General features: G+C 43.2%; 1 protein-coding gene across 1 annotated transcript in view; it reads right to left on the reverse strand.

Annotated features, from left to right (window-relative positions):
• LOC146193412 (sperm-specific sodium:proton exchanger-like) overlaps nucleotides 1-14,970 on the reverse strand; it is a 71,811-nt gene that overhangs the window by 36,872 nt on the left and 19,969 nt on the right. Inside the window, exons 10-13 of the mRNA XM_084600543.1 lie at nucleotides 11,475-11,569; nucleotides 9,517-9,577; nucleotides 5,402-5,533; nucleotides 2,898-3,062 (exon numbers count right to left, since the gene is read on the reverse strand). Coding sequence (XP_084456669.1) covers nucleotides 2,898-3,062; nucleotides 5,402-5,533; nucleotides 9,517-9,577; nucleotides 11,475-11,569 — 453 coding nt within the window. The remainder of the gene's footprint in view (nucleotides 1-2,897; nucleotides 3,063-5,401; nucleotides 5,534-9,516; nucleotides 9,578-11,474; nucleotides 11,570-14,970) is intronic.

Here is a 14,970-nt window from a genome sequence, read left to right on the forward strand (position 1 = left end):
GCCTGAAAAAGGTGGCTGGTAGGTTCCTTGGACTGCCAGAAGATCAAATCAGTCGATATTGTCGGCCATAAACCCTGACTGCTCATTGGAGGGTCAAATTCTAAAGTTAAAGCTCAGCTACTTTGGACATCTGATGAGAAGAGAGGAGTCGCTGGAGAAAGATTTGATGTTGGGAAAGGTTGAGGGTCGCCGGAGAAGGGGTAGGCAGCGAACGCGATGGTTAGATGGCATTCTCGAGGCATTGCAGATGAAGCTATGTGATGTTAAGAAGATAGTGAGAGACCGGAAAGCGTGGCGTGACATGGTCCATAGGGTCACGAAGAGTCGGACACGACTGAACGCCTGAACTGACTGACTGAGGTTTGAGGTCCCAGTTGTGTTTTCTGCCCCCAAAAAACTGGGTGGGTTATGTGCATTAATAGGGAGGAAAAAGAAAGGCCAATGCGATAAGAAGCATGTTAAGAGTTTTATTGAATGTCGGGTGGGAGTGATTTATGAGGTTCCTCTGACGTGCGGTAAAGTATATATTGGGCAAGCAGGAAGATGTGTTAATGATAGAATGAGGCAACACGAGAAGTCCATAGAAAATGGCAAAGGGTCAAATTTAGCCTTGCACTGCCAAAAGTGCAAGTGTGAGCCGTTGTTTAGCAGGCTAAACATTTTAGGCAAGAGTCGGGATAAGATGGCACGCGAAATTTTAGAGGCGTATTGGATACAGAAGAAAGAAGAGAGATGCATTAGTGAAGCTTCGTTGAGTTTACGTAGAAAATAATTTAATTTTATTGAGCAAACCTCCTGAGTAATGCAAAGAACGAGATTATTATCGGGCTTCAAGCTGTTATTCTTGGACACAAGTTATGTGGTGTGGATGGACATGTCCTACTTATGAGTGTGGCGGTGGTTTTTAGTGTATGACTATGTGACTATGTGGTGATATTTGCTTGTCCAGCGTGGTATGAGTTACTGGGCAAAGCAGAGGTGTGGAGTAACAAGACAGTGAGAATTTGTGACTGTCATGTTTGGACGATGTTTATGGTCTGCGAGGAAGAAAGTGCCACTATCCCCCTGATAAAGAAGAGGAAGAAGAGAAGAAGAGGAAGATAACATTGGTCACTGCCATGTTTGGACGATGTTATGGTCTGCGAGGAAGAGAGCTTGCCAGTATCCCCTTGGCAAAGAAGAGGAAGATGAGAAGAGGAGGAAGATGAGATGTGCCTGAGTGTAGAAGAGGAGGAGTGGTGAAGAGGAAGTGTTTTCGAATTCTTATTACAGTTGGTAGTGTGCGCGCGTGTTGTGTATCTTCTCTTGTGTTTGTGTTTGTTGCGCCACATATCTGAATACGATGCAGCACCAACTAGCCCCTCAAGCCGTTATTTTGAGAACCATTGCTCGTTTGCAATGAATGAGCGCACATCATTTCGCGCTGCCTCTGCACTCTCAATAACGAATATTTTTAAATTTTAATCTGTATTTAACATATCCAGTGGCGTAACGTGTAATTATCGCTTAATCGATCAATATCAGCGAATGTTGTGACGGCATGTGACAGTGCGGCCTCAGCCCTGCCTAGAAAAATCAGTCTAATATATAAAATCACGAACTGGTAACGTCACCACCGTTTGTACTATTTAGAAATGGAGATAATTTCGCCATCCACCAAGTTGAGAGCATCACCGATAAGCGAATTTTGTTTCTTCCCGTGGTCAGTCTTCTGATGCCTTTGAATAAAAAATGCGGTCGATGTTTTGGGAGGTGCAGTTTTCTCAGGGCAGAATTTGGGTTTTCTATTAAGTTTATTGTAAAGCCGTCATGGCTCACTTCTTTGTTCCATGTTCTATTGGATTAAATGCACGCGAATGGCTGATTCCAGCCATAGTGAGAGCTTAAATCAATAAAAAAGTGAGAAAAAAATTACCATCAACTGGACGTCGAGTGAAATTTCACCCTCCCACGCTTTCCGTGGACTGAAAAACAGCATATTCTACTCTATATAACATGCCTTAATAAGCCCAGTCATTACAGAAACAGACATGCGCAAAACGTTTGACCATTAAAAGGCGCGTCTTAGTGCCGTGTGCTAAGTGATGTTCCGTAACACATAGCGCCTCGTATTTGAGTGATTTTTGTGCCACAAAACTGTATGAACTGCGCTGTCATTGCGCTGCGAGTGCTGCACTGCAATGTAGAACGTTCTTGTTCTCAGGTTTTTTTTTCTTTTATATTGTTCGCATCTGGAAACTCGCATAATTGCACATACCTGTTCGTTCATGTTGCTATGTGATACCTGAAAAATTGAGCTACAAATAGCCCAATTGGGCTACATTTTTCCGGCATAGCATAAACATTAGCTTCGTAGCTATTCCTTGGTTACATCTATTCTCCCGCACAATATCTACTTTTAAATTAAATTTTCCCTTTTGGCCATATTTTGGCGATTGCGGAGGCCAATATGGCTACCAGTTTTAGGAGTGGCCTCGCCACTCGGCCTGCCATGTAACAATGCTCCCAACACACTCGCCTTGTTCAACTTGTCTTTGTTAATAAGGCGTGGTCCTGTACGCAGTGTATTTCTTAATGTTGTTGCCCTTATTCATGTTACTTTCTATAGAGCGCAGGATTATAAAGACAGAGTTGATTCTTTTGCGTGAAGACGTAAAATTTGCACGGTCCGAAAATGTCGGCTGTGCAAGCCCTAGCGCATGATTATTCATTAAAACAGTAAATCAGAGTTTGGTGCGTTGAATGCATCCGCGAGAACTTCAAGGCTGACAGAAAGCATTTCGGTGATTTACCTGCATATTCGACAGACTCGTGCTTCCTTCCACCCGTGTCACATGTATTCATGCAGTGCGCTAGAAAGACGTTTTTATAAGGAGGAAACAGAGGTTCGTGCTTACCACGAGCAGCATTTCGAGGGCGTAGATGAGAACGTAGAGACCCTGGACGGCGACCACCACCGACAACACGATGTCGCTCTGCCAGTACTGGAAGAACACTGCTAGTCCTCCGAGAAGCAGCACAAATCCAACAGCCACCAGGCCTACGAGCACCTGGTACCAGCCCTGGTTTGGAAACGGTACCGTCTCTGGTTTTACCGCAGGAATACACTCGAGATTTCATTCTCTACTCTCCCCCCCCCCCAAAAAAAAAAAAGGAGTCGTTTTAAGCGGAGTTCTATGTCAAGTCACCTAAGTGACTTAGGTGCTTCTATCTGCTCCAATTCGCCAACAGGCCTGGCTGCAAGATTTCTACTTGCTACTGCTGGTTGCGGTAATCGTTTCTGAGTCAAACTGAGCTGGCCTTACTCTTTGAAATTCAATATGCTTTGAAGCATATTATTTTTAAGCGCCCTGCAGTTCTTGCCTCGAACTGTTCTTGTTTCGAAGAAGAATTTATTCGCATATTCAAGTCAAGGTGATTTGAATTTTATATGGCACCACAGTGCACTGCCTCTCTGCATTCTCTGCTCAAAAAACATACGAGACTTCTGACACAAGTTCCTTTAACAAAGGCGACCACCTATGCAAACCACTGATGGTTCTTTCCAGACTGTCAACTATACACCAATATGGTTTGCGTTCTCTCCAATGCGTCTCTGCTATAAAAAAAAAATGAAACGCTTTGCATCAGCGAGGAAAGGTTCATCCTGTATGTGTATCCGAATATGGTGTAACAGGTAGTGGGTTGCTTGATGACGTTTTCAACTTGAACACTCGCAGGCAGTTACAGGATTCTATTGCCGAGCTTGAGCCGCTCTAGTTCATGCTGTTTTCGTCTACAAAAAAAAAAAAAAAGATACTGTGATCTGAAAACAGAGGTTGTTGCTGCTGCCGGACGGTGCCCTACAAGCCCAATTGTGACTGGACTTCAGTATTCGCCTTCCTCTTTGTACGTGCGAAACTATTTTTCCTTCACAGCAACGCCGGATGCGGAAAACACTGGGCGAGTACGGGATAATATAAACAAACAACGGGTAAGTAAAAGGACATTTAAAATGCATCAATTAGGCCGATATCAATTGCTACGCGCACACAGAAGAGACTCGAAAGGGAGGTTAGTGGCTCTTTTAAGGCACACATTTATATAGCCCATCTGGAAAGTATGGAAAAGTTTAATTAAGCGTGCCCTTCGACCTCAGAATCTGTTCGAAGCTTAGTGCCCTTTTTTATCAACTTATCTTATTACAATAGCTCAATAAATGATAGAACATGTTTAGCACGCTCATAATTATTCATTCATCAATCTTCTTTCTTTATCCAAAGGAGGGAAGGGTAGTTGACAGCTTTGTCGAGGTGAAAGAATTTACTTTAATTCCCAATTGACGTCTTCGAACTTTATGGACTTCGACTTTCAATGCCGACAAAGTTTCAGGATTTCCATGGAAAAGAAAACAACTGCAGCCGCGAAAGGAAATCTTACGACGAACTGTAATCAACTAGCCCAACAAAACGTTCTTTCAAGAAAGGAAATGAATTGTAGCAGTAAAGGTCAGTTATTGCTCGAAGACCGCTTTATAACCACGAGCAGCTGTCAATTATTAGATGCCCTAACTCACCGTCTGATGTAACTCTTCAAGGATCACCGTAACAACTCATGAAAAAATACGGTCGTATTAGCCGTATCAAAAATGCATTGCTTCTGTAGGGCGGCTTTCGGGAAAAAAACTCCTGTTGTCCCGAAAAGCGTAGTACGTGGAATTGTATCAACAAGACTTCACTGTATACATACGCCAAGCTCTTGCTTATATCGCTGGCATTAACCTATCTAGATACCAAAACGAAAACTCTCTATATCGTCACATCTTACTGATAAATAAACCACATTACATTCTTCTCGCAGGTCCTATCTTGATATTGTAAACGGAGCTAAAAGCGCTAGAATAACCTTGAGGTGTCCTAAAAACTGAACTACAGAATATTTGCACCGCTAGAATCTCTTTTAAAGTTTAAACACGTGTTCAGTTAAGGATGGTTAACACACACACACCTCGGATTAACTGACTAGTTATCAAATACTTTGGCCTGCCATCGAACAGTACGAACGGTGGGCATGACTGGCATCTCAATGCTCTTAACACCGCCCAGTGACGGCATAGCTACATTAGAAACATTGCTACAACCTTAGCCGTTATAAAAACTTATAGGCAATGGTTTGAATTCTGGATTACGCTGTGAGTGTTCGAAGCATATTGAAAATGTTCTAACTGTTTCAATTAGGTTGTTAACCAGCGTTGTTAACTCATCGACAATTAGAATGCTGCTAGAGCCAGACTACGCGATTCAGAGCCAAGCGCCTCGAGAAAAAAACATACTTTTCACAACAGCTGTGCGGCTTTGTTTTATCTTGAAATATCAGTTAAGCTCTCGCAGCGGATATGACCTTCCTGGAGCAGCATAACCACCTGCGTTATGGTGTTGGAGAAGATGTCAGGTTCCAGGAACGAGGACTCGGTTTCCTCGATACGAGCAGAGGAGCGGGCCGAAGAGCGCCGTTCGATGACCTCTGTGCCCGCGAACCTCTGAAGGATGTCTTTCTGCAGAGAGCGAGAATAGATCAACGTGTCCATGGTGTGCACGATAGCGCTGAATACAAAACAGAAAACAATGCATTATTCTGTGTCATGTATACCTGCCAGAGCTACAGCTGCGCAAAAGCTCGTGTTTGTAACCAGTCTTTGTATTATCTTCTCCTGTGTTTCGCTGGTATACATCGTGTTGTTGGAACACTAAGTAGCCCGCACTCTCACCCTGCTGAATTCCTGAAAGTGCTACATATTCGACCTTCAAGCGACTGACGAATGCCCCTGTATTCGATCGAGATAAACTCTGTTAACTACTTCTAGTGATTCTAACTTTCGTAATCTTGTAAGCTCGAAGATATAACATGCATAACCTTTTCAGAAAGTGTGTACACAAATGTATACCAAGAAACATTAGTTTGATTCATAAATTTGCAACCTTTGTGTTGCAAATATTGCGGTTTTAATGGCCCTTGAAAACGCAGTAAATATCCTCCAAAATTAACATCAACACTACAGTTATTACGCATTGGCATTATTAGGCGCCTTCAGTGGATTTAGGCTAAGGTCAAATTGAAATCTTTTTACACCGTGTTCCTACTTATTTCGGCAAATCTTTCAAAGTCACCAACGCGTAAGTGAATTGAAAATTAAGTGCAGGAGGTCAGAAATAGCTATAGGACAGGTCTTGGCACACAACATTGTTACACCCCAATAAATTGCACTCACAGCTGAGGTTACATCGCCAGGTAAAACGAACTGTGATTCTGGGAGTAGTTATAGCGATGAAAATTTCGTCAGCAAAGAATTTTGAGGTCGAGTTATGTAGTTAGTACTATGACAAACTAAACGCTTTATTGAATGCTTTTAAACAGTGTAAAAAGGTTATGCCTTCAACTGGGAAATGTTCAAGCATTACGTTCACTTCATGCGTGAACTATACTAGTTGAACGTCAAATGATTATGTTTCGAAAAATGTGTGTTGAAATAAACCAAATAGATTAAATGTGTTTCAATGGCCTAAAGTTAGCGTGTCTAAGATCACACATAGGATTCACATATGTTTAATTACTTCAAGTTTGTTTTCCACGCAACAAATTCACTTCCAATCTTTCAATAATGACTATAGAATGTAGCTAATGTTATCATAGCTTTAATTTTGTGATGTCACGACCCTCTCAGCGAAACACAACTTTCTCAAGACTCAAATATGTCTCCGAGGTTTCCGCTGAATTGGACCTTTAACGCTGGGTATACCCCTGTCTCTCAATGTTGGCCACGGATCTTTTCGTCGACAGTGGCAGCAATGTCTTTTGTATCTTAGTCGTGGTGTGCACCATGGAAATAGAAATTATTTCACAGAAATTTTGGGTCTTGCTTCATAAGGTTGGGTGTTTCGATGTTGCTGTTTCGAATGAATACGAATTCTCCAAAAATATTTTCCCACATCGCTGCAGCAGATTTGCCGTTCGCATTTTGAGTTGTAAAAATTACAAATCAATGTAAGATCTGAACGTACTATTCAGGCGTGTAAGCGATAGCCTAGGCTCTTGGAGTCTAAGTCATCGCAACCGTGCATACCGTTCCGCATTTTAAACTCCGTTTAACTGCGAGACCAGTTCTACCAAAACACTATGAAGAATCGTCATCCACCATTCCATCCAAATATTTGCCATGAACTCAGCGCTGCCAGCGAATCACATTTTTTAGTTGAAGCAGCGGACGATATTCCTATTTGCTTGATCTCTGGTGCCAGCGTTCAGGTGACTTGTGCACTGTGATAATTTAACATATCCGAGTTTAATGCCACGCGCAGGCTGGCTTGACTGAACTGATTATCAGGCGAGCACAAGCCTCTAATCGCAGGAAGAGGAGAGGGGGGGAGGAGGGGGGGGGGGTAGTTAAGCGTAGCATACCTCCTGTGATTTTCATATTTTTGCCCTACGTACGTGAGTCGCAAAAGGCTTGTTGAAAAATGTTGAAAAATATACTACTGAGAGCATGTAATATGTTCCTGAATAAATATGTGTGTGGTCTTCTATTTCTCGTGAATGAACCGTGTCCCACCCTTAAACGCCATTCAGACCGTCTGTGCACATAGTTGCAAGGTTAACTCAGAAGAGGTCTGAAATTTACGCTGTCTGTTTTTCTCTGCAAGCCATGCGGTGTACCGCTGCATGTCGATCCTTTGACTCCTTCCTGCGCGTTCTATAGAGCAGCTAGTGTATCTTGAAGACGTGCAGGTGTCGCTTTGATTTAACTTACAGAGGTTTCAATTTGAGACCAGTGCCCGTTCCTGTTATGGGTACCTGACGCTCCCGCATATCTAAAAGTACTGAGGCATGAAATTACATTCTTCGCGTAGAATACTTTTTTGGAGAGCTCTATAATGCTTTTTGTTTCCCGCAGGTACGCGTGGGCTGTGACGATTGCCATAAAGGGGAGGTCAGGGTTATGCTCGACCATGGCAGTTCTTTCAACTTCACTTATATCGCATAGAACTGGCCTGTGTTTGCTTTCCGCTTCTGTCTAAATGTGGTCATCCGCGTAAGATTTTAATATGAAATCCTTAAATCTGTGTTCATTGTCGCTCTGTGCGACAGAAAAATGGAGCGTGCCGGAAAAAGCGAACGCTAGCGCCAAAGGTTTCTGAGAAAGAGTAACCAGCGCAGTAGACAGTTGAGGAAAATGGCAGCAACGACACTGGAGTCGATGATGGAAATGTTAGCGGCGGCTCCCGTAGAACATTCCGGAAACGGCGACAGCGCGCTCGCAGCACGATAGCCCCCCTTGTATACGTCTGTTGCCGCGTGGGTTCACAGCTTCATTCCATATCTCTATAGGGACGACGTACCAAGTCCTAGTGGCGGGCTAGGTAGGGACAGAAAGTACGCTATGGCCGAAGAGCCTAAGCAGGTCGAAATGCCGCTCGCTCATCCATCGGCAGAAAGCGGCTATGGACGAAGCTGCAGCAGCGGCCCGATGTGTGCAACGTGCGGTCCTAATGCGATACAGGCGTTTTGGGAATGGAGAATTGCAGGAGGAAGGTCGCTGTACGTCCAATGTCCAAATAGGCTTTCATATCTGTACTCTTACAAAGTTCTAAGCACCTATATAATTTTTCGTACATCATGTTGGGTTCCCATAGCCAAAAGTCATAGCGGCTAAATACGGTGGCCGGTAATTTTGGTAAGGATTTTCGCCTTCACGGAAATGTTGTAGTCCCTGGGCGCGTAACGAAACGGGCGAGATATCCAGCTAGCGCATTCTTTGAAAGTGCAAGCCGAACACCAAAATCCAGGTTAAAACACAGACCAAATTCATAACTGAGAAATAAAATTTTGCAATAGTGGCTGCTGACATGTGTCAGACAAAAATCAACTACTCGGCGCAGTTACAGCCTTTTTTTTTTTGTTAAACATGCAGAGGCCAGGGTAAAAGAAGTTACAAAAATAAGGCGAACATGTTCCCAGCAGTGCCAGTGTTCCGAGTTCAAGCAGCGTTTATGGCCTATAGAATCTGAAAGTGCCATTCACCAGCAAGCCCCATCTCCATCCCCACAAGGCCTCTACCTATCACAGTCCGACCCGCCCCTTCTTACGGATCCATGCACCCACACCAGCCTATACCTGCTTCCGCCCGCCTTACTACTATAGAAAAAAAAACTCGCAAGTGCAGAGCCATGGCTTACTTTAAAGAAACCAAAGTAACCATAAATGACACATACATCTGTTTTCACAAAGCTTGTGTATCTTGTGTCCGATCGCAGCGCAGTTGCTTTATGTTCATCTCTGCAGAAACTTCATGCAACGTAATGAATATGAGTTCATTTTCCAGGTGAAGTCTTCGTCTCCAGAAAAAAATAGCGATCGGAATCAAAGGTTGTACCGACACGGAAAAGCCACAGTGCATGTATGACTTGTATACGAATTTAAAAAGGCACCGCTGGTTAGTTTCCCCCATGGCGGTCGCTTAACGAGTCTTAATGCCGCACTTACCACGGAGTAAATCCATGCCGGCACCGTTATGTACTGTTTCATCATGTCAACAGTGAGGTACCTGCGCAAGATTTTGCACACGTTGGTCACCAGCGGAACTTAAACTGCAAATAAACATGCTTCAACAAACCAAAACCAGTTGCAAGTCAAAAGGTTGGACTGTTACTTGGATCAAAACGTTTGTTGTTTTTTTAGCTCACCGTATGTCTGCGGTACATTTTTATTTCGACTGAGCACAAATAAGCAAAGGCCAGCGCTTTTTATCATGTGCTTGAAACGAACATTGTAACATTTGTCACGGGGTGTACGCCACAGAACCCAAACCTTAATATAGCCAGTATAGTATTGATCGTCGAAAATTTCACGCACTTATGAAAATGTGGCCCCAAGTTGCTCCAACAAAAATCACAAAATAAAATATTTCAAAGAAAAATATTTTAATCCTTCAGAAAATGAGCTGGGTCCGCAGAGTCGGACAGTACTTTTTTTAATGCTAAAGCAGTGTAACGCGAAACAGTGGCTGATCAGCGACAAAATCCGTCGGTGTCTGTAAAGTAGATTGCGAGTCCAAACTTCAGTCGAAGCTTCGTTAGAAGACGAAAGCAGCCACGAGGGGCGCCACTGCCATAGAGTTCCTCACGCTAACTAGAGGGAAAGCTGAGGGCGCTGCCCTTCAGCCACCATGGGCGCGCTAAGAATCATGGGCCGGTGTGCTACTTGTTGCGGGACAGTCGGTTTTTCTCGGGTACGTGGAGTGGCGTTACTGCGATGTTTCTTTTTCGTCATCATCATCATCTGAAGGTGCGTGCATAGGCCGTGAAAGCCACAGTAGCGAAGGCGCAAAAGCAGACATCGCTAATAAATGGTTTTTGTTTCCCGAAATGCCTCTAAAAACTTCCTTCAGTGATTGCACAACCATAAATATTTTTGTAACGTTTTTTATTTCAAATTTTGCCTATTAAGTGCGAAATATTGGTATTTGTGCTGCTCAAAACTAAGCCAATAGGAGAAAGAGCCATCGCTTATATTGGATAAATATCACCCTGGCATTCTCTTTCTCTCTCTTTTTGCAATTTACAGTCACAATATTCAATCTTAGGACATTATTTACGGTAGAACAACGTTTATCTTTGCATTAGTTTTGGCCAAAAGTTGTAGTTCTGCACTCGGTAGCTCTCCGGCCCATGATGCTTTGAGCGCCCATGGTGGCGAACTGGCCGTCTGGAAACTCCATGTAAACTCCCATAGACGGCAGCACAGCTTTCCCCCTGGGTAAAAGTAAGAAACTCAATGGCCACTGCAGATCGAGGGACCGCGAGCAGACGGATGCCCTGGCGGCGAATCGGCGAATGGTGCGGTTGAACCTGAAATACTTGCTTTTACGCAAGTGCTGTTATTTCATGTCAGTGCTCAAAATTGAAGCCGAGGTCCTGTATCCGCTGCAGATCCGGCCGTAATCATTGTCCGGTCGACACTTATATCTAGAAGGCTTACAGAAGAAGCTATAGCGTTCCCGTGTCTAACGCCTGAACACTTGTTTTGTTTGCAGCGCAAATGCAGGGTTTTGTTTTGTTTTTTCCTTTTCGGTACAAAGTTTTCATTACTGTTTAATTTTGTAATTTTTTGTGGCATTACTGGTATTTTGGTTTTCTAGATATTTTATTTTGCCCTACGTGTATTTGCTTCTTGGAGTTAAGACGCTGAAGTGGACACCTGCTGTGGCCCTATATTCACTCTGTGCCCGTATCTACACGCTCTTGTTAGTGTGGGTTTCTACCAACTCGCCCAGAGATCTCCATTGAATAATGCTATGGACACGATTAGAATTCGAGCAACCTCTAGAGGATTACAGCCAAGACGTTCATGAATGTAAACATATAAACGTCGTTGCACGGGAACACAACCTTCCTAATAACCGATACCTGAAGCAGCCTCGGACATGAACTAAAAGAACTTACAGTTCTCTTTCCATTGGATATTGAAGGGCTGCAAGGATCGTTGTGTTCGTCTTCTTATGGATCATGCCGTCTTCGTACTGCTTGTTGTAGCACACCTGAAAAACATGGTGCAATAAGAAGTTCCAAGTTTCAAGTTTATTTTCAGTAAATTAATACAATGCAAAAAGGAATTTATTACAGAAAGAGGTCCCTAATCGGTAAGCTGTAATGGGATCACTTGTGTTAAAAATCATGGAACTAAAATATTAGCTTTGACAGAAACAAACATGAAATACTGCGGAAAATTAAGTCATTACCGAAACAACCAATATAACATCAATAAAATAACAAATAAGAACATATAAAAATCTGAACACGGCAAGGTAATGCACTAATAAATACATCCTATGTTAGAAAAGGCGAAGGGAGAGTTAAAGGTTTAGATCTGAGTACAGATAAAAGAACGTAATGACCGCTTGTGTAAAGTAAGAGACCTGAGCATTCAACGGCGTAAGGAAGGATACCTCAATTACTGTGTGTTGCAAATCTAACTTTGTGTACTGTAGTTCATCATCATCAGCCGGGCTATACCCACTGCAGGGCGAAGATCTCTCCCTTTTTCCTCCAATTGACCCGGTCCTGAGTTATCTGCATTCACCTGACGCCTCCGAACTTCTTGACCTCTTCCACTCACCTCATCTTCTACCGTCCCCTGCTACGCTTTCCTTCCCTTGGAATCCAATTGATTACTCTTAAAGACCATCGATTAGCCTCTCTTCTCACTACATCTCCTGCCCATGCCCATTTCTTCTCGATTTCGACTAAAATGTCAGTAGCTCGAGTAAGTTTTCGGACCCATTCTGCAAGCTTCCTATCTCTTAATGTTACACCTACCATTTTTCCATTGCATAGCTCTCTGTGTTATCAACTTGCATAAACCCCTTTTCGTTAACCTCCATGTTTCAGCCCCATAAGAGAGTTCTGCAAATATGCAACTGTTATACACTTTCCTCTTAAGCGATACCGGTGAGCTACTAGCCATAATGTGCGAGTACCATCCAAATGCGTTCCATCCCAATCTTATTCTCTTGATTATTTCCCTTTCGTGGTTCGGATATGTGGTTATTACCTGTCCTAAGTAGATATATTCGCCTACCACTTCCAGTGGATGGATGGAAACAACTTTATTTAATAAAAAAAAAAAAGTCTTCCAGGGTGGTCTCCTACTAGTCCAGGAGTCCACGGGCTTTGGCTTCACATAGAGCCCGATCGACCAGCCATTTCTGACCGGCGGGTTGAGCTGTCCGCAAAGCAGCCTCCCAGGAAGAAAAGGTGGGATGGGGGATGGGGTTTAAACTCCTGTTCTTTTCCTTGGCTGTTAGAACATTACCTTAGTCTTCTGCGTATTAAACTCTAGGCCTACCTTGCTGCTTCTCCTGTCTAGATCATTAACAATTCTTTTGCAACTGGTCCCCTGAGTTACTTAACAAGGCCATGTCATCAGCTAATCTCAAACTATCGAATTATTCGCCATCGACCTTGACGCCTAACTATTCCCGTTCTATGTTTTCGAATACGTCCTCTAAGAAAACTTTAAATAGCCTTGGGGAGATCGTGTCTCTTTGCCGAAGACCGTTCTTAATTGGAATTTTATCCCTTCTTTATGCAGAACTACGGTTTCGGTGCAGCCCCTATAGATATCTTGCAGTGCTTTTACATATAGCTCACTTACATCCTGCAGCAATGTGTACAAGGCGGCTGAACTTTCGACCGAGCCAAATGCTTTCTCTTATAATCAATGAATTCCATATATAGGGGTTGGGTATATTCCGAGCACGTTTCTATCGCCTGGTTTATAGTTTGGATATAATCTATGGTAGAACTAGTACCCTTTCCGAAAACCTGTTTGATCATTTGCGTTAACGTGAGAAGTTGGGCAAGTTGATAAGTATTAACGATAAACGAGTGCGAAGAAACGAACACAGCAGACAAAACACGACACCAGCGATAATGTCGCGTTGTCTTCTCTGCTGCGTTCATCTTTTGGCACTCGTTTACCGTGGATTGATACTTCGGTTGATTGAAGTCTAACGTTGTCCTGATCATTTTAACGATTACCTTAGTAAGTATCTTCAACGAAATGGATAGTAAGCTGATTGGTCTAATTTTTCAAGTCCTTAGCGTCCTCTTTCTCATGACTTAAGATAATGTTAGCGTTCTTCCACAATTCCGGTACCTTCGATCTTATGAGGCATTGCGTATGCAGAGTGGTTAGTTTTTATAATAAAGCACAATATCTCTCTCGCCCCTGTCCTTCTAGAAATCTGTAGTTACCCGTTCCTCCTCAGCTTCTTGTCACCATTTCATAGCTTTTATAACTTTCTTAACCTTGCCCTTCGTTATTGCTGGAACATCTTACCGCTCTTCACTAATCCCAATCTCTTTTATTCCTGACTACTTCGGCTACCGTAGAGGTGCGTATAGAACTTTTGGCTACCTTGATTATCTTGTCCATATTAGTAATGGCACTGCCCGCCTTGTTCCTCAGTGCACGCTCATTATTTTCCATGTCACACTTCCTTATGTCGGCCACCTTGCTGTTATTCATTAGCTTTAATATCTCTGTCAGTTCTATCCTGTGTGTTGGGTTGTAAGCTTTCTTTGGTATTTCTCAATAAAATCTTCACTACTCCTCACGGCTTATCTCACCGATTTATCTTCAATTTGCTATTGCGGCACCATACGATTATAGTAGCTGAATCTTCATTCATTAGTCGTGTGTGAACGCTAGCTTCGTTAACGCTACCAGCTGCTAATTCCAGACCACGCCGAGGTTGAAATACTTTAGCGCATATAAAGATAAAAGCAACAGGTCACGTGATCAATTGAGTAAATATATCAAGCGCTCTTTGATTTTACTACTGATTGTTCATGTTCAAGCATGCAAACGGCCGCTGGAAGCATTGGCTACTCGATTCCTTCCAAATTCACTTATACGTAATGCCAAGCATGTAATCATGGATTAAAGGGGGGGGGGGGGGGGGGGGGGCACAAGATGCATCTTGACACCAGCCTGCTACGCAAACCCTTGACATAATCGTTTTTCCAAATCCCCGTGCGCACAAAGGTGATGCTGAATTTACAGCCTCGTTACATCAATGCCCTATTACATTTTCCAGCTGGAGATGTTAGAGGGAAGTTTTTAAGTTTCACGACATTCGCATAACACAGCGCCATGCTTTGCGCTGAAGCAGTTAACGACGTCACACATGACATCACTACCATTCAACAAGACTTAAGAAGATAATTTTTTGTTACCCTACTCTCCAACCAACGTCTAATGCTGCCTAGTAAATGGCTTCAAGGCGTAGTCAAGTTGCTGGCGGCAAACTTTTTAGCTCTGGAAACAGTCTAGTATCTTGGTACATAAAACGAACTGAACTGAGTGGATGCATAGGGGCATCACAGGCCCTCTACGGGCGAAACGGGCTAAAAATGGGATGGACTAGAACACAAT

Source organism: Amblyomma maculatum, chromosome 4, assembly GCF_055883805.1.
Source record: "Amblyomma maculatum isolate TAMU_Amacu chromosome 4, ASM5588380v1, whole genome shotgun sequence".
NCBI classification, from domain to species: Eukaryota; Metazoa; Arthropoda; class Arachnida; order Ixodida; family Ixodidae; genus Amblyomma; species Amblyomma maculatum.